At 33.4% G+C, this 21314-nt stretch overlaps 2 protein-coding genes across 15 annotated transcripts in view; one reads left to right on the top strand and one right to left on the bottom strand.

Annotated features, from left to right (window-relative positions):
• LOC123678955 (coiled-coil domain-containing protein CG32809) overlaps positions 1-6730 on the top strand; it is a 128391-nt gene extending 121661 nt beyond the window's left edge. For all 14 annotated transcript variants that reach the window (XM_045616236.1, XM_045616247.1, XM_045616241.1 and 11 more), the window contains one exon: positions 3215-6730. In XM_045616236.1, the coding sequence (XP_045472192.1) occupies positions 3215-4351 (1137 nt within the window). In that variant the 3' untranslated portion in view covers positions 4352-6730. The remainder of the gene's footprint in view (positions 1-3214) is intronic.
• Positions 6731-7046: 316 nt separating this feature from the next.
• The window catches only part of LOC123678934 (high affinity cGMP-specific 3',5'-cyclic phosphodiesterase 9A), a 146021-nt gene continuing 131753 nt past the window's right edge, over positions 7047-21314 (bottom strand). The window contains exons 6-10 of the mRNA XM_045616209.1: positions 18212-18449; positions 14050-14436; positions 12067-12318; positions 11781-12004; positions 7047-11243 (exon numbers count right to left, since the gene is read on the bottom strand). Coding sequence (XP_045472165.1) covers positions 9905-11243; positions 11781-12004; positions 12067-12318; positions 14050-14436; positions 18212-18449 — 2440 coding nt within the window. The 3' untranslated portion in view covers positions 7047-9904. The remainder of the gene's footprint in view (positions 11244-11780; positions 12005-12066; positions 12319-14049; positions 14437-18211; positions 18450-21314) is intronic.

The following is a 21314-nucleotide window of genomic DNA, read 5'->3' as shown; positions in this document are numbered from 1 at the left end:
TTATTTTAATAGATGTTCTTTTAGAACATTTTTTTCACTTCTTGAATAGATATATGATATAGCTTATTGATTGAATAACCCCACCACCATTTTTATTAATATTTCGATAATAAAGACGCTTTCACCTCTATCCACTTCCAATGTTTTTTGTGCCTTTTCTTCACACTTTTCTCCATATGCACAATGTATGTGAATTAAATTTTAATGAAATCTTTGGCTTTTAGAAATTTATCCTCCCCATATTTATTTTATTATTGAAGATGTGTAGGACCATAATATACACAGCGATATAATTCTTTATCATTATGTAATTTGGGTTAGTGATGCAACATAAAGTCTACAGTGCTTCATAAAACATCTCATTCTTGGATAATTGTTAGATGATATGGTATTTAATACTCTTTGTTATTGACAAGCTACAAGAAACTGATATTATTTATATGTGATACCTATGTAATGATTTTGAAATTATATTCAATAGGAATGCAAATGTGTTGGATATAAATAGTAAAGATATAACTACCTTACCTATCCTAGATTTTGAGATTTTGGATTTATCGAGCCAATTTTCTATTAAGTTATGCACATTAGAATTTTTGGAGTTACATCACGAGTTATATATAGGTGGACTTTTTTTCAGATGGTGGTGGTGGTGAAATACACAAATGAATAAGTTTAATATTGCATTTGTTGAGATAAAGCTAAATCTCTTATCGTTTTCGAGCTAAATGGAGTTTTATTCATTCCAAGAACATAAAGACCAATAAATATCGTTTTCGAATAATTAATGTATATTATTTATTCCTTTTCCTTATAGTAAGGTCTCATTGGAAATGTATATAGTATTCCGAAAAAACTTTTTATTCCCACCACCAAATTTATCAACTCAACATTAACTCCAGCTTCCAAACAAATTATTTTCTCATGGCTTCGCTTTACAAAGCTTTTTTCGAAAATTTTTGGGTTACTTGATATACCTACTTATTTTGTTTCTAAACCGTAGGACTAGTTGAACCACCGTCAATTTGGCACTATCACGTTACGAAGGTTATGAATTTGAATATTTATATGTCATGCTTTACCGTCAGAAAAACTTAATTCTGAGAATCTTTGAAATTTGAGGTTGCATTATGAAATCTTATAAAATTTAATATATATGGTTTTTATAGCATTTTTTGGGTTTGCTTAATTTTGGGAAACATTCTATTTATTCAAGGTTCCTTTGAAGATATTTATGAGTCTTTTGTATATCATAATTTATTTTACAAAAATTTATGTAGATCGATAAATATTTTAGAAAGAGAAAAACAAATTCTTAGTTGTGTTGGAAGACATTCATTTAAAATGTTAACTTCTTACTTTTTGTTGTAAAACTAGTTTTCTTTTCAGGAGCTAAATCAGAACAGCAGTTCACTGCAGTATATGCAGTACCTAATTATATATAATAATAATACCAATTGAGAACTCATTTCCTTTTTGTATATTTTTACTTTAACACAGGCTAATGACCATAGCAGTCCATGCCTTCATTCAAACTAAAAAAAAAATACCAACATTTTTCTGATCTTCTAGAACTATTTTGAAGTATTGAAACTCAATTTCTTCTTCACCATTTTCTGATGTATTGGAATATCTTATATATGTCGACATGAATGAAAACATCACTTGAAATGCATTTCATTATAATAATGAGTCATTCCAATAGAATAATTCAGAATAATTTCAATATTGAAAGACAGATAAAAAACTGACAGTAATATGAATATTCAAATTCAAAGGCGATTGAACCTTTCTTGAAGCCTCACTCGAATCACTTCACTCTATTAGAACATGTGGTAGAATAAAAAAAAATGACAATCTGTAGCTTGAATTGTTTGTAGCTTTCGCTTAAAGTATTTTGAAATGAAGTATTATTCAGAGTAGTATACCGATATTTGGCCTCATTTAGCCTTACTATAAGGGAAGGACATTTTCTTAAGAATGCATGTGACGCTTTTTGGATGCTTATATTATGTCAGCTCATCAAGCATGTGCAGCATATTCCCTCAAGTACACTGGCATACAGCAATATTTCTATCATTGATAATTTCATTACTGTTTGCATGTTTCATTTTTCTGACAGGAGTTTCTTGAGACGCATGATTTTAAACATTATTGCATTTGCTTTACTCCGTATCGTTTTCAACTCTGCACAATTCAGCAATCGTTTAAGTTGTGAGTTCATTGGTCCACATCAATTGTAAATTTAAAAAAAATTCCACTGTTCACCTCACCTGCATTTTTTACATAAACTTAGAACAATTTATCTTTTTTTTTCTTTTCAAGAGGAATGTAAGATAAAAGTAAAAGAAGAACATTTTGTGCATATTATTCATGAGAAAAAAAATTAAATTGTTGCGTAGACTTGTAAACAAAAAAATATTTAATAGATCACATAAATTCAAAATTTCAGCGTTAATTGTGCGAAAACATGAAGAATTCTGAAGACACAAAAGTGCATAAAAAAATTCAATAGTAAATAATAAATAAATACTTTTCAATTGATACGACAAAAAATCAAAACATACTTCTTTTCTCAAAAATTAATCAAATTCACATTTTTCGTTCAAAACATATATTTGCCGATCATTTATAATAGTTTATAATTCTTCAGATGCCTAATACCCAAAAACAGTTTTTTTTTCAAAGAATTTATCTCATATTTTCGAGTATAAAATTAACATTTCCTATGTTTCTTCTGATATTTTCCATTAACACCATAAGATAACGTTTATTCACAATATGTATGGTGAAAGAAATACATAATACATCATTCATAAATAAGAGAATTTGAATTTTTTTTGTCGAAATTTGAATACAGAGTAACAGCTCATATTGAGAATGAATTGAATATTGAATTCGCGCTGAAATAATAAATTTCATTCATTATTCATTCTCTAAAAAATTTTATGATTATGTTTGAATTGAAATGACAAATTTTTCAAACCCATATCTGTGAGAGCACTGAAACCTTTTCTTCCTATTTCACTGAAATTATCTTTTTGATGGACAATTGCTGAAACTGTAGTTGTTTTACTCGCTTGTCTCAAGGCTGGTAGTCCCCCTTTTTACATGTCTTCTTACATTATTCATTAAATGTCATGCCTATCTGGCAACGTTAAACTTTGGAGGATTCTGCAAGATACCATTTAATTTTATTCAAATTTTTTCGCAGCTCCCTTCCAGTTCACGCATGGGGGCGATCGGTTCAGGAGGAGACAGTGGCTCCGACTGTTCACAGCGTCCAGAGAACGCACTCGACGCTCTGCTAGACGAACTCCAGACCTTCTCAAAACCCCCATCGATGGTAAACACCCAAGACACAAATCCCCCCGCCATTCCCGCCAAAGGTATCCCACCAAGCAGCCACCACCCGCACGTATCTGAGATAGGAAGAAAAGGTAGCATGGATTCTTCGACCTTACTCAGCAACCAGAATCTCACAGTGAGCACAGCCACCGGCAGCTTGAGGCGTCTGCACTCCTACCCCAGCGGATCAGACACAGATAACAGTCCGCCCATACAGCCAATCCAACGGGACGTCTCAAAGAATAAACCTCCTCTCCCGGAAAGAAACTCGGATTTGAGTCAACAGATCGCCGGAAAGAGGGTACCACCTCCACCTCCTCCAAGGACGAGTTCGAAGAGTCCTCTTAGTTCCCCAACGTCACCGAATATACCGCCCAGATCGCCAGCTGCAGGTCTTCAGCACATCCAGAATGTCCAGAATATGGTGGATAAGCCGTATCAGTCGCAGTTTGAACAGGCTACGCAAAGCTTGGGTTTGTCCACGCTTCGGAGGAACGTCACCAGTCGAGGAATATTGAAGGAGAAGGCTCAAACTTTGCCTAGAAACATTGGGTCGAACCTGCAAACCCTTCAGGTATCGGATAGTGATGCCATTTCTGCAAGTAACAGCAGTAGCTGCGAAAGTGTTAACTCCCAGGATGGGTCCAAGAAGAGCAGAAAGGAGGAACTTGAACAACGTCATCAGGAACTCCTGAAGAAGCAGAAGGCTCTGCAGGAGCAGTATGCGAGGTTGCAGCAACTGCAAAGAGGCAACAATACTGCAGTGGTACCGCCGCCACCTGATCAACTCTTGAAGAAGACTGGAAGTGAATCTAACTTGCTCCAGAAGATGGGACTTCAACTAACTACTTCCCAGATGACTGGATCCCTCACGAACTTACCAAACACAATGGCTAACGTTCCGAATAAGAACTCTTCAACTAATAACACGAAAAATAGTGAGGATGCGAAGTTGGATAATTGTAACACTACGAACAAGGTTTACGAAACAGAAATACTGTGACCTATTACGATCAATAGACATTTTCGAATTGTATGTTAAACTCGTGGCACTTTCAACTCATATCACAATTACAGAGTTTTGTTTCTGTGCTGATTGAATGTTAGATGTATTCGATTTTTTGCACCATATAAAAGGGACATATGGCTATGGTATCACGTAAATCTAAACCCCCAAATGTTACGATGTGTATGGCAAAAAAAATATATTCGGCACATTTGCATTCAACTGAACCTACGAATATTGTAGTTGTGCTATCTTGGAGCATTAATTTCTTTTTATCTTTCTCATTTTGTTTGGAAGAACTGTTATTTGAAAAGATAATATGGATTAAAATCTGATTGAACTATATGATAAACACTCATTGCCATATTACTATTGCTTATTTATTATTTTCTTCTGAAGGTAAGTTCGATTAAATATATCTAGCTTCTTACATCTAAGAAGAAATGAAGACTGAAAAATCAAGTTCTAATGAACAATTTAAGGTACCAATATTGGATAACAAATACTGTACAATTTAGTAATACCGGTTTCATTTTCACTTTTGTGCTATATACTGTACGATTCAACTCTAAGTAGACAAATTTCACCCAAGGATTTATTTTTCATAAAATAAAAAAAAACACTCTTTTATTAACTACGGAACAGATATCAAGTTTGAAGAAAAATATATAATAACAATTCAATATATCTGTGAATTACAGAATAGCAGAATACTAGTCTCCAGTTTAATGAAGCAATGTAAAATACTTGGAGTATTAAACAAAAATAAACAAATGGTCGAAATATGGAGATTCCGAAGGCTATATAAATGATTCTTCAGTATATATCAGCTTATCCATTATTTCGTATATTTGTTGGGAGATTCTCATTGAAAAGTCACTTTACATCTTACAAAATTTTTGGGAATTCAGCAAAATGGTAGAGCGTTCTAAAAACTTTTTCACTCTGTTCATATGCATGTAATATTTCTTCTCAACTAGAGCTTCCCTTATCTACGCTACTCTTTTGAACCTTGTTTTAATCTTTTTATTCTACCAACAAAATTTCAAGAAAGTGATAAAAAAATTATTATTTTCTCGAACTTGATCTACGTTATGAAAAGTTTTGTTGTAATTATACTTTTTTCTTAAAAGTAGATACGAAATCCTTTGGTGAAATTTTTGGAGTCAAAATTGAATCACTCCTGTGATGTTGAATAAGTACCTACTTGTGATTTATAAAAGATAAATATTTCCATAACAGGAATGAGGTAAACTTTATCTGAAAATAAAATCCTTCGAAGCAGTTCAAAAACATATGTAAATATTCCGTTTAAATACATCCTCAATTCTCTTATTGTTTCAATACTAACATTTATTGATTATAATTAATAATTATTTATTGAAAAATTAATGCTCCTTGAACAAATCAATCTCGATTAACCCAATGGCAGTATGCTTCAAAAAAACAATCTGATTGGTTATCGAAAAAAATTGTAATTAATATTTCCCAAAAATTTTTCGAATGAGAGAATGTTATTACTTATATCTGTGTCATCAATTCTTTAAACTAGGTGCAATTCGTTAGCACAAAAAATCGCGCACTACTCAACTATTAGATACCTTATTTGAATCACGTTCACAATGTTATATTGTTAATGTTTTATACTAAAATTTTGTGAACAATTGTTAATTTTTTTTATTGATGAGAATTTTTCGTTCAGATCGTTTAGAGGCTCCGAATGAACAATTTATGAATGCAAAACAAATTGTAAACAGTAAATAAACTAGTTGAAAAATTCAGTCCATGGAAGAATTCGAGAGTGTAGTGAAGAGAAACTATTCAACTTAAGCCACTAGTACCTATTGTCCGATTCTATGAAACCTCTAACTATTATTTGCTTTAAATGAATGATAAATGTGTTCGTTTTAGCCTCCAAGTTTTTTAAATAAATTTATAGATGTTTCACTACGGCCTGTTATTGCTTGAAGGTATACATATATCGAAAATTTCTTCTTTATATTAATTCCATTTTCTCAAATTCTAATTCGATATATCTACTATCTCAAAATTTTAACTTTTTTCAATCATTGTTTTGAAATTTTTTCATTTGCACATAACTAGATATCCTTTCATTGTAATCATCTTCAAATTTTTATATATCAAATTACAGAAACTGCAGGGAAACATCTAGATGCCATCTCTCTGCTAGAATTCATATGCTCAATATATTGAATAAAAATGGAAAAACACTGAAACTGAATTGCATTGAAATGATGAATATAGATAGGTTTATATTTATCGAATAGGTTATTGATGTAAATAACATTTAAAATGGTGGCTGCTATTTATTAGGTGCCAATGTAATATTATCGACTAATAAATATCGAAAGAACATCCCATTTTGTATTTAGTCCCTGAAATTTGAAAGTTAATTCAATAATTTTTTTGTTTGTGTTTGATATACCCTAGAATATAACGGATAATTGTTTTGAGTTGAATCAGTGAAAAATCTCGAAAAGGAAACATCTTCCGGAAAAATTTTTCGAATGAGCTTTTGAGAGGAAATTCTCTTATGCCAGAACCTCCCGCTTATGGGGGTGAGAGGGTCAACTTGCGAATCCACTTGAAAGACAGATCGGCTGAGCTTCTTGATGCATTAATATTATAAGATTAATAAAAGTCAAATATCCATTTGAAAAAAAATTCTCAATACTTTGTACACATTTATTCCATATATTCACATATTCATAGTTAAAGCATACTCACATTCTTTTGCTTATAACTAAATATGAGCTACAAGTTCGATATTTCATTAATATCCACCTCTATTTCTTCATAGGAATTTATTTAATATTTCTGATTGATATTGTTCACAGTATGAGTGTGCAGATGAGATGAAGTTAAGAAAATATATCGCTTGAGGTCCTTTGTCCGTAAACTCGAATATCTCTAGTAGGCATTTTATTAGAATAAGCTATTCCTAGGAATGCCACAATAACTATAAAGACGTGGTTTTTTCATCTGTTGTATCAAAGAAATTAAAAAATAACAATTGACATCGGTGTGAGAAAAAACAGCTACATATTAGTAAAGGTACAAGGTTCAAATTAAGTATATATATTTCAGTTCAACCAGACAATAAAAACAAATATTGGACAGAATAAACCCCAATTGACCTTTCTGAGCTGTGTTATGTTTCACGGAGTCCAAGACTGTTATTGTTCTTTGAAGCAATTACAATATTCATTTCCTTCTCAAAGGCAATAATCATTCAATGAAACAAACAAGGAGCTGAATTCAGTATGAACCACAGTGTGAAAATCCTATGTCTCCTAGACTAGGCATTTAGAAAATTGTTTTTCATTGGACTCTACTGAAACCAAAGTTTTATATTAAGTAATTGACTCAGATTTTTAGTGATTTATTAGCGGTGAAAAACTTGTAATGAATGTTTGTGAAACATTGAAGTAGGTATACTTCCACTTAATGTATTAATTTGTTTTATTGAACAGTAATTTTTCACATTCAGAAACCTTTGATGAAAATTAAAGTAAAAATTTTTTCTAGTGAAATTCATTTTTTCAGAAAGCTCAAAAATTGTGAGAAATTTTGTTCCAAAATGCATTCCTTGAATGATGAATAATTATTCCTTTCCAAGGATCTGTATTTCAAAAGGTTTTAATACAGTAGATTCAAAGAAAGAGTGAATATAGAAAAATCCAGCAATATTTAGTTATGTTATATTCAAATTTACAACTTATATTCATATAGTCATCTATATTCAGCCTTTTATAGAATATCGCAATCACCGCTCAACAGCAATTGCGAATATTAATAATCTAATTATGGCAAAAAAATCACTTTGAGTGAATTTTGTTCTCGAATATATTTGAATCTATATCTAATTACACTTTGAAAATTCAATTTTTAAATATATTACACAGAATTCTACCAAGTTTTGGTGGAGATGGTTCCTTAAATAAATAAAACTAATAATGAAAATAGAAAATTTTCCCTCAATTAAAGAAGATAGTGCGAACCAACTGATAGAATCTATAAATATCTGATGAAATATCATGAAAATACAATATATATTATTCTATAATAAAATACACTATTTCTGAATATAAAATTAAATATACAACTATAGAAAATCGACTAGAATCACATTTTTGGAAATTGAAAGAAGAACAATTGGTTCAGTGGTGATCATTCAACATTTATGATCATTGTGACTGTTGCTGAAGCAACATTTTTAATTTGATTATTATATCTAAATTTACATCATAATAACCGATATGTGCGTCTCGAATTCTCTTTTTGGCAACATAACATTTCAAGTGAGTAGTTGAAAAAATTATTGATAATTGCCTAAACTGCACTGAAACTGAGGTAGTGAAATATAAGTTCATTTTTATGTTTATTGAGTTTCAACGTAAAAATGTATAGATTGTTCGATGTCAAAAATTCAACTAATATCAAATCGATCATTAGAAAATTGAGTTGCTTTGAGTGAGAGTCTTTATTAATATTTAGCGTCATGAATTGGAAGAGTGAAAATTTCAATAAGACGATCAATATGAAAATCGGTAGATTTGAAGAAGATTTCCAACTGTATATTTGGATGAAAAAGTTTCAATCAAAAATACATCTAATTATTAAGATACATGTTCCTATTCATTTCTTAATATGATAAGCTCAAGGTCCGTCAGCACTAGATATAAATCGTTTATCTAATGATGATACACTTTCTTATGATTTTGTTGATGATTTTCAAAACCACCAGGCAAATATATCTAATCATGAAACAGTTTATGAGTTATTCATTTTAATCAGTATTTTGGCACGGTTAAATATGAAATAGGTACTCCGCTCGCAAACTTAGGTGATCGGAAGTTTAATTTCCAGAATATCGTCAATATGATCCTATTGAAATCGTCACTCCTCAAGTTTTCATAATCCAAATTTTTCATTTTGAAACTTTAGTCTTATTTGAATTAATATTACATTCTCTACTGTATTGGAGGATTGAGAAATGGATCCATTTCACCTGTAATACTTCACCTATTTGAAAACGACAAGGATCTGATTAAGAAATAAATTAATACCCCCAAACAAACTATAAAAATATAATATTTTTTTATGCTGTTGCATAGGAAGTACTCCGAAAATATCGTGGAAGAAATTTAACTTAGTAATAATTACGAGTATATTACAAGAGTTCAAGTCAATGATTTGAACTGACCTACAAAAGAAGGCTATCAAAAACTTGGACCCGCCTTTGGAATTTGGAAATCCTTGAACTGAACATCCAGTTTCGAAGATTGAAAAGTTTTTTTGTAAAATGAAATATTTCTGTATTTTAGTACTGATTAATCAATGGTGTAAACGGACATTAACAAAAATGGATGAGCAGTTGGAGCTGTATTTCAGAGTCCTTTTAATGTAGGTAAGTATGAAGACATCTGGAATCACCTAAACATTTTCCCTAAATTCAGATTTATATTTGCAACACCGACAGAATATATACCTAGTGAACCCCTCTCTTCCGGGGGACTCCAACTCATGTCAAATAAAAGTAGGATCCTTGTCGCTGGTAGCCACAACAAAAGGACCAGTTTCTGAAGTATCCCCTATATTGTTCAATTTTGGATGTTGGTTCACTCTAAAATCAGTGTCATCCTTATGTTGTTTTCTGGAATGGTCAAAAACGTGTTTGGCAAAGTGTTGGGTTTCTTTGGTGTTCTTCGGGCTCCCCGTTTCACTGGATGTTGGTATCAAGTCAGTCATTTCCGTAGAACTTTCAGATTTAAGTTTGTCAACCGCAGCATCTGACGCCCAACATTCTTTCTCCTTTCCTAATCCTAGCAACCTCCAGCCCTTCTTGTGAGTCCCTGTTCTTTTAATTTTAGGAAGGGTACTCGCCCGTCTATCTGCAATCTCCTCAAGACTCTTACAACACGATTTCGAACTTTCCGTTCTTTTCTTGGTTTTTGTTGGTGTAGTGTTCTTTGTGCTTGTACTCTTTAAGGAATTCGTTTTAGCTAGTTTGTTTTTTGTGTCTCTTTCCATTGAGAATCCGAATCTATCAGTCAGTTGCCTGAACCTGGCGTATAAACCCTTTGGTCTGTTCTCACATTCATTTAGTTGTTCCTTCTCTTCCTTCGCAGAAATGCTGATATCACTTAGTTTGTCACTCTGGTCATTTATCGAAAACACCTTGTCTAGCGGTTTTTCTGCTGTTCCAACCTCTTCACTAGTACAATTTTCGTTATTACACTTCGTTTCTTTCATTTGGGTGTTATTCATTCTCAATTTCTCAGCGTTACTGTATATATTGTCGGAGTATTTGAGAATACTCCTAGTTTCTTCCGAACCAGTTGGTAATTTGACCGAATGTTCCGAATTTCTTTTGTTTAAACTCAAAGTTTCTTTTGACAGGACGCACTCTTGGTAGTTAGCAACATCGTCGTCGTCATCGTCGTCGAACTGACTGTTTAGACCTTCTTCGAACTTTTTCTTCAGGATGATGGCGTATTCGTCCAAAAACTCTGGAGGATCGAATGATAACTTCTTGTTTCCGCTGCTCAAACAATGATGATCGAAACTCAACGCGCCCGCGCGTAGTTTTCCTCTCTGCATCATTCGAGCAAGATCTGAATTGTTGAAGTTTTGCACTTTTTCTCGACTTCCTTTGCGCGAACCTGGATAGCTTTTCCGTCCAGTTCCCAGACTGCTTTCAGTGGAAATTTTGAATTTTAGGGCTTTTTCTGAGACCTCCACTTCGGTCGCTGTCTCTGAGTCTCCACTTTCGGGGTCTTCAGCAACGTCCTCTAGACTTTGTCCATCATTGAGAGCATTTCCACTGCCTAAGCTCCCTTCTGGATCTTCGTCCGTTGACCGAGACCTGGAAATTGGATAATGGTGAAGAAACTTTCAATAGATGGTGATTTAATCAGTGGCTTTTAGAATTCAAATTGAAATTAATCATAAGAATTATTGCGCAGCTGAGATGTTTTTGCTAATTTCGACAATGTTTTGAAAATTTCATTGAAAAATGTGCCTCATGATTGGTTCAAATTATCATAACGTTTTCACATAGTCACACTGGAATTCTGGGTCTTCAAGGTAGAAACCCAAACTATTTGTATGAGTGTTCAATTTAAAAGAAACCTCAGAGGGTTGCATATATACATTACAATGGACACTCATATCACGCTGAGAAACTTGGAATCACATAACCAATAACCATAGATCTAAAAAGTATCTAGGTCCTAGCTAGAATATGCTACAACTCCTCACTGGATTTCTAGAGGGAATATGCAAACTCTTCCAATCGGAAATAGAATCACCTAATAACATTATTCCCTTTTGTGATACTGCTGATACAACTAGCCTAGGCTACTGCCTAAACTGGTTGGTGCTTTTTTTTCAGTATAACTACCTTGAACGATTCTGTTGGAAGCTTAAACTCTTCTTCAATTTGACACTGGTATTGGAAGATGACTTAGTTACTGTTAAAGAACTATCGGAGCTTTGGGAAGTAGGAGTATTCTGTTCAGTCAGTTCAGCTACAATACTCTTCCTGTGAAGCCGTTCCTCTCTAGTAGCTTCATTGAGTCTTCTATAATAGTCGAGTGCATCTCTAACAGGTTGAACAATGAGATCCTACGAATGGGAAAATATAAGAAATAGAAACAACAAATTGCATTAAATTAAAATCAACTCACCACAAGTTCTGGAAAAAGATCACCAAGTGCTTCAAATAATGGAAGCAATACTAAGCCGATAAAAGAACATTGCGAAGAGGGTTTTGTGATCTTATCTCTGTCCATGAAAGGTGTTACAGGCAAACCTTCAAGCTTTTCTGCGTCACTTTGCTTGAAGAATTCCATAAGCAGTTTGTCCAACCAGGGCTCAGCCACTTCCATGGGTCTAGCTTCGTTGGAAATATCCGATACTTTGATCAGAACCATACAAAGCTGAAAAAGTTTGTTTCAGATTATTTAATTAGTCGATCTAATCGGCTACTTTCAATTTGATTATTTCTTATTGACATTACAACTTTTCTTAAGAAGTTGATGCAAATAGCAGAACATATAGAAAAAGAAGAAGAATGAAATCAGATAAGTACTTGACATGATAGATAGCAATTTTTGAATGTCAAGTTTTGATATAAAACTTCAAACATTCAATGAATCTCCATGATGAGATCAACTATCTTGCCGACGAATTAACCATAGTTAGAGGAAATGGAAATATAGTTCTGTTTGGACTGAACAATAAATTCAACACTGAACTACCTACAAGGTTGCACTCAAGAGTGGCACCAGAGGAATACAAAGAAACAATAGAGATGATCAATAGCTTATTAACTGAAAATATCGAAAGGAACATGAAATGGTTGTTGTGTGGTTGCTCCATGCTTTGCTGTACACTTGGAGTCTCATTATGGCCTAGTATTCAACTGAACAAACGAACGAGACGACAGCTAGAGACTCTGTTGTGTTGGGAAAACTCTAGGTTATATAATCAGCTGGGTTTGAATTGGAGTCTTAACAAGCAATTCATCGGTTCACCCACGGTTGTAGAATATGTATTGGCTATTGAAAATGTGCAGAAGCCCAAAATTCACTGGCCAGACTGAGTTGAGTTTATGCATCGTATGATACCGAGGAATTTTTATTATTAAGGGTGAATCTCGTGGACTTCATTCATTGAATGATTGAACATAAAACTTAGATGTGTAGAGAATTCTTGTTTCGTCTTTAAAATGCATTTAAACGATTAAATGGTCTCTAGCTAATATCATTAATGCCTTCTTACTGTGTAAGTGATGCTTTAAATAAATTATTTTCCTGGGGTTCTGAAGGTATTTTTGAAGTTATATAATTGCAAATTACATCGTTCAACTGACATCATCTAAGGAGAATATACATGCTTAGCATTTCGATAAAGTTCCACTGCTAGATTTTTGGGCATATCGCAGTCTACTGAAGGTAGATGTAGCATTGCGATGAAAAAAAAAAATTGCGGACTCTGATTTCTGAATTTTCAATTTCAAACCATCCTGAACAATACTGTCATAACAATTAGCAAATTTTTTGTTTACGCCGTTACGTTTGGCAGAATATTATTGTATTTATTAACACTTCACCCATTGAGAAAGCTGAAATGCAACTAGAGGAAAAAATAAAAAAAATGGATTCGATTCAACTTGATTTACTCGACTGTTTTGAAGAATTGGAGACAGATGATTCTGGTTGATTCGGATCAATATTGATTGATTCTGACTGATTTCCATTTATTCTGACTGATTTCGATTGATTGTGGCTGATTTTGATTGATTCTGACTGGTTTTGATTGATTCTGACTGATTTCGATTGATTCTGACTTATTTTGATTGCTTCTGACTGGTTTTGATTGATTCTGACTGATTTCGATTGATTCTGACTGATTTCGATTGATTCTGACTGATTTCCATTTATTCTGACTGATTTCGATTGATTGTGACTGATTTTGATTGATTCTGACTGGTTTTGATTGATTCTGACTGATTTCGATTGATTCTGACTCATTTTGATTGCTTCTGACTAATTCGTAATGATTCAGATCTTTTCGGTATGAAGAGAGCATTACGAAACTCACAAAATAATTTTGTATAATTTAAATTATTGATGATTCGAATACAGAAAATATTTTTCTATACTTACCAGATTCACATGCGACTTGTCGTTCACGTCAAAAACTGGAATGATTTCTTTGAAATTGGTCAAAATTTCGTTATGCCTCGCCATGTCGGTAGCCAATATACACCTTATGATTCCCTCCCTGATCATCTTGAATTCTTCGCTATTGAACGACTTGAAGATGTTGCATTCTTCGTTTTCCAATATCCGGAAGGCAACGCTGCAATGGTGGTTCTCCAAAGGCGAGATGTCATTGTACCGAATGGCCAATTCTGTCTTGGCGTTTATCTGATAAATATTATTGTATCCAGGATGATCCAGATCGTGGCAGATGCAAGAGGTGAGTAAGATGAGTAGTTCGAGATCGCCTATCTTATCCGGTATGTTGACGTTTCTGGATATGGAGAACATCTATAGAAAGTAAGACCATTATGTATAATTCAGAAGTTTGACAATCTGGCATATATATAGGGCCAATAGAAAAGTTCCCAGTCTGCTGCACAGATGGCAGTCCTAGTATTAAATCCATATGATTTTAAGTTAGTACCAACCTTCAAAATTTGACAGCCTAGTTTGTGAGATATTGCGTTGTGAGTGTAACTACTTTTGTTATTTGAAAAAAAGGGCAAAAAAAAATTTCGTGTGCTAATAATATATTGCTTCTTGAAGGGAAAAAATACAGTTGAAGCAAAATCTTGGCTTGGTGAAGAGTTTTCGGGGTCTGCACCAGGAAAAACCAACCATCATTGATTGGTATGCTGAGTGTAAACGTGGTGAAATGAGCACCAAAGACGGCGTACGCAGTGGACGGCCAAAAGAGGGTGTCACCGACGAAAAAATCAAAAAGTTCACAAAATAATTTTGAATGACCGTAAAGTGAAGTGAGATAGCAGATATTGTGAAGATATCATCCGAACGTGTACATCATATCATTCACGAATATTTGTACATGGGGAAGCTGTGTGCAAAATGGGTGCCACGCGAGCTCACAATCGATCGAAAGCGACAATGTGCAACTAGCAGTGTTTGAAGCTGTTTAAGTGCAATAAACCTGAATTTTTGCGTCGATATGTGACAATGGATGGAACATGGCTTCATCATTTCCAATCCATCAGAGTCCAATCGACAGTCAGCTGAGTTGACTGCACACGATGAACCGAATCCAAAGCAAGGAAAAACACAAAGTCAGCTGGCAAGGTTATGGCATCGGTATTCTGGGATGCGCAAGGTATAATATTCATTGATTACTTCCAAAATGGCCAGACCATTAACAGCGATTATTATAAAGCGTTATTGGATCGTTTAAATCATGGAATCGTTGAAAGATGGCCCCATTTGAAGAAAAAAAAGATGCTATTTCATCAAGACAATGCGTTGTGTCACTAATCAATGAAAACAATAGCAATATTGCATGAATTGGGCTTCGAATTGCTTCTGCATCCACCGTATTCGCCCAATCTGGCCCCATCGACTTTTCCTTTTTTCAGACCTCAAAAGAATGCTCACTGGAAAAAAAAATTTATCGCCAATGAAGAAGTAATTGCCGAAACTGAGGCCTATTTTGAAGCGAAAGACAAATCGTACTACCAAAATGGTATCGAAAAGTTAGAAGATCGCTATAATCGCTATATCGCCTTCGAAGGCAACTTTGATGAATAATAAAATCGATGTTTGTCAAAAAAATGTGTTTTACTATTTTTGACCGGGGACTTTTCAATTGGCCTATCGTCTATTTTCGACTGTCAATGCGTTGAAATAATATTAAGAATATGCCTTCTTGTTCCGAATAGAAAATCTGATTATCTCTGAATCTTCTCTCGTACCTTTAATAAAAGCCTCAGAGTTTACCTTGAAATAAGTTGATACCTTCAAAATGTCATCTTTTTGAAGTCACAGGCTTTCTCTTATTCATTGGTTTTAAGTCATATACATCTTGTTGAACATTCTGCATATTCTTTCTACAATGTGATCGATATAGTTGATTCTACTTTTCAATTACACATAAATGATTAATTCATGCCTAAACCAAAATAATATTTCCCGTCATGATACGATTATGTAATTATATGATATTTTTTTATCAACGCTCTCATGGAGATGAATTTGGTAGGAAGTTGTGCTAACGATACGAACCCGTGGAATTTTCCCATTCATCTCCAAACACATTCCATCATTTTCCCTGTTAATTCAGTCTGAAATTCACATATTTCAGTGACCTCTAACATTTACCGAGAATGATGAGAATTGAGATAATCCAGAGAAGCTCGTGATTTTACATAATATCAGTCTTAAAAAAAGTATCTCCTTGATGTCGGGTATTCTTCTGTAATATGATGGGGGATGAAAAAATATGGAAATGGATTTGCTAGGTACCTGAAGCAACTCTCATTAGTAGAGGATGCAGACAAAAAACAAATTCAGAGTCATATTTCGACTTAGGAAAAGTTGGGCAATTTTCTTCGAAACAAATAAGATGAAGTTTCACCTTAAAATCTATTATTTTCATTCATTCAGAGAAAATGAATTTTCCAACAATTTGTTACAGTATTTTCCTGACATAACCTTATTTCGTCATCACTTTCCACACCAACTGCAGAAGTTGGTATATAAGAATTTGAAACTATATAAATAATTATGTATTTTGGAATTTACTTGGTGAAAATCCATCATTGCATCAACTTAGAACCTCGTTTGTAATGTTAATGTTAATTTATAATTAATTGAAACATAACGTATTTTAACTTCTTCCAAAAATTTCGCTCAAAAATTGGTATTACCGAAACAACAGCTGTTAAAAAAAAATAACTGATACATTTTTCAGAATGAAAATGAGAAATTTCCAATTTTCGTTCATTTCTCTGAAATAAAACGAAACATCGACATCGTTATACATCGAATTCAAATTGTACAAAGTAGTTTATTCGAGAGTAAGACATATCTCCTGCCTGTTGCACGTGGAAACAAAATGATGTTTGCTGGAAAAGCACGGAAAACTCAGCACAGAATAATTATCTTATGTTGGCTATACTGAGTCAGCGGTAAAAACGTTGCGGCAATGTTATTATTTTCATTCGGTCATAATTGTGGGGAGTTTCGGTACTTTAATTATTCCAGATCTGAATTACCTCTGCCATTCTGAATGAGCCGCATCAAGCTCTAATTTCCTGAAAGATAGGAATTATCTCCGCACTCACGTTGATCATTGGTTGTTTGCCATTTCGTTTATTGCATAAAATGATTGGGGACACAGAGAGGAAATTGATGGGATTTCTGAGCTACACTTGACTGTAAAAAAGGCTCTAATTTGAATTCCAGCTCTTGAATGATCTCATTCGAGAAAATAAGTGCGCTACGTTTGGATGAGACCAATTAGAATTCAATGAAACTCGTTTGTACTGGTATGAAAACACAACTCCAATTTTTTCACCTTCAGGTTACTTTATTCAACTGACAGCATGACCTCAGTTACAAGTTTCCAGCTACTGAGTACTGTAGAGTCTGTGCTGACAGCTAATTTCACACTGTGGGTTGAATCAAGTACACTGGAGGTGAAAAGAATAGAAAACGTTCTACAATGATCTTAGGTTAGTATTGAATCCATATGATTTTTAGTTAGACCCAACCTTCGGGCTCACAATCAATCAAAAGAAATAACGTGTTGATGATTCTGAGCAATGTTTGAACACAATCACATGAAAATAAAAGCAAAATTGAATGAATTGGGCTTCGAATTGTTTCTGCATCCACCGTATTGGCCAAATCTGGCCCTCATCGACTTTTTCCTGTTCCTAGACCTCAGAAGAATGCTCGCTGGAAAGAAATTTAGCGCCAATTAAGAAGTAATCGCCGAAATTGAGGCCTATTTTGAAGCGAAAGACAAATGGTATCGAAAAGTTTGAAGATCGCTTTAGTCGTTGTATCGCCCTCGAAGGTAACTATGAGGAAGAATAAAATCGAATTCTGCCAAAAAAATGTTTTTTACTATGGTAGACCGGGAACTTTTCAATTGGTCTGTTACTGTAGAGCCGGTGCTGACAGCTAATTTCACACTGTCGGTTAAATCGAGTGAACTTTTGATGAAAATAATGGATCTAAACGTTCTACCAAGATATATGATTCTTCAGTTACAATGAATCCTAATTGTGCAGTAAAAAGCAGAATGATTGAAAGATAAAGATATACAAACCATTTGAGTAACACAGAAAGAATGCCTGAAATTATGAAACGGAACATCGTTGTAGTTCTTGTAGGCTTCGTATAGGAAATTCCGCAGAGTGCTTATGTCGATGGCGAACTTGGAGCACAAATCGAATTCAAGGAACATAGTTTGTAACAGGAGAAGTAGTTCTTCATCTTCCCATGGACTAGCATCGAATGTTGGCAAACGCAGCCACTGCCGTATCGAGTCAGACACCTCGTGGTCACTGAAAATAATAGATTTATCACCATTGAATGTTTTTTATGTTTCGTAAATATTTGAAATTTAAATTCTGTGGATTCGTAGTATGAAGCACTAAAAAATATCATAACTGACACTAGCGTACAATAAAGGCGCTTTATATTAGGTGACCTTAAACACCCATTGAAAAATGTGGAATTTTTATAGTTTACAGTATTTTATATCGTCGGAAATTGATCGTTGTAACCAAATGTTGATTTCATTTATCATTTTGTGAACTAATATGAAAAATGGATTTAACGATTCATCTGCAGAATACTACTAATTCTGACGAAGAGTAATTGAAAAAAGTCTCTTTTTGGACATCGAGAATGAACATATATTCCATAATTTAGCTGTGTTAAAAAAAAACTATTAGTTCATTAGCTGGTACGAGTTTTCCGTATAGATCTCACCACTATTTACACGTTTTTGAGAACAGCACAATCAAGACAGAAAAATGGTATACGAAATCTTAACACTTAGATTTTTCAGCTTATAAATGAAAATCTGAAAAATGCGATGATTTATGATTTGTGCGTAAAATAGATTGCTTTTTTCATCCCTTAATTTCAATCCTTGTAGTTGGAAAGCAAAAGCACATTTTTAATTTTGATTAAGGGTGAGGAATGTTGCGATACTTTATTTTGAAGATCTCATATTATCTGATCCTAAAATTTTGCTTCAGCATTTTCATCGATTAAGAAATGTCAACAAGAACAGTGTGGAATATAGGTATATCGTGAAGAATCAATCTCATCAGACTGGTAATTGCGTTTAATTGTTTTTTTTTGTGAATAAATATTCATAGTTTAAAACCGAATGGTGGGCATTTTCAGCAATCAAGGCACTCATCAAAAAAGTAATTCATGTTTTTATTAGTTACCAAATAGACATTTTAACCACATTTCATTGCCACTTTTCCAATTGGTATTTTCTTATTGATGACAATTTCGAAACGAAATTTAAAAGTGAGAAAGTGAGCTTCCAGATCTTGAGTATTTTTCCGGATTTTCAAACTGAAAAACCCAGGTGTGAAGTTTTCGTTGGCACATACTAATTTCAAAAGCTTCGTAAAAATTAATTTGTATTATTTAGGATAACTGAGAATTTTTAATCGATGAAATTATGAGATTTTTTGGGGGGATTCCTTCAAACTATTTTACTATAGCTATAACTCATGAGATGAAAACTCAGGAAATTCACTAAATAGCCCATTTCAACTGCGTTGTACCCTTTACAATTCGCAAAACCACGAATGGCTGCGCCATTCTGTGGGAAATACTTCTTTTTGCACACAATGAAAAGTGCATCGAGATGTTTTATATTTTTCAAATGTCAACAAAACTACCACTATGCTGAGAATACAGAATCGTTGCTCCTGAATTATGTACTGACGGAAAATGCATAGATATAATTCATGCAGTTTTAGACATGAATAAGTAAGCTTCTATATGTACCCGCATTTCCATTAAATATTCTAATGTAGTTATTTATTCCAAGGCTCAGTAGTTATTGCCATCAAATAAAAACAAAACATGTCATGGTCCATTAGATGTTCAGCCGTTCGGAAAGATAATCAGCTTTTTCCAGTTTTCCTGGTGGTTCGTCAAAGACTAGATTCGGTGAGACGAAATCTTCTGCCTTTGGAATCTTCTCATTCAATTACCGAAATGATCACCTCAATTCCAGTTACAATGAAAGAAATGGGAAGCTGATAGTTAATTAATAAAAATGAGTGTCAATTGAACACCGAACTTTAATGTAACTTTAATAGATGATCGGAATAATCAATTTTTTTGAAAAGTTTTTCAAAGAACGTTGCTTGAATGTGGTTTATATGGCTCAGAATAGTTATTTAGTTTAGATTATTCAATATAAGAATCACAATTTATAACTTTGGTATGTCTTATTCAATTCTGATGAAATTTTCAGTGTAATACATCAGTATAAATGAGTACATTTAATAATTTCAACACTTTTTTCGAAATACTGGGTATTTTCTGTTGATTCTTATTTTTTTCCTTCATATGTTTCCTATGTTTATTTAGGATTTGTTTTCATTTTGTTGAATTCCTTTAATATACGTGGATCTGAAGTTATTTTTTGAATTGAATGCTTCTATTAAGAATATGTGCAATTAAATATGAATTTGAAATTGAAGTGAAGTTATCTCCGAACTAAAGAACAGCTTTGTACCTAGTTCAATATTGTTACTGCTTTGAAGCGGAATTTCGATATTGTTCGTTGTAAAAAAAATTTCCCAAAAAACCATAGGTGGACCAAAAACATTACTAACACCTGAATGATGACTCATTTTGGAAAAATCTGGAACGGATAGGGAAATTTCGGAAACGCAATGTACAGGGTGGGCAAATTTCAATGTTTTGGCACTACAACTTTTAAACCAGAGGAGATAGACAAAATCTGATACCCCATTCTCGGCACCTTTTTCTGAGAAACTAACAAGGGAAGTTTTCATTTTTGGCCCACTTCTTTTGTTGTCGAGTTACTTAGCAACGTGTTTTTTCGATGTTTTTCGGAAAAAGTATATGCTATTATGTTACTTATTACTAATGATTATATCAAGGAAAAATTATGTGTTTTGTTTGTTCTCTTCTGAATTGTTGTTTTGACAATTTTATTTTTCTTGTTTTGTTTTCCTATGAAACACAAACAAACCTTAAATTTGAATTTTTTAACAATCCACGAAGCGCAAAGTTTTTCCATTGAAAGCAGGATCACGCTGCGAACATAATACTTGAAAAAATTGAAACATGCCTACACTTCTGTTATTGGATAATCCCGCGTATTTCTAATTCTAGGTGAACTTCATAACAGAATATCTGGA

The sequence above is a fragment of the Harmonia axyridis genome, chromosome 4, assembly GCF_914767665.1.
Source record: "Harmonia axyridis chromosome 4, icHarAxyr1.1, whole genome shotgun sequence".
NCBI lineage: Eukaryota > Metazoa > Arthropoda > Insecta > Coleoptera > Coccinellidae > Harmonia > Harmonia axyridis.
This window is presented reverse-complemented; position numbering and strand designations above follow the sequence as displayed.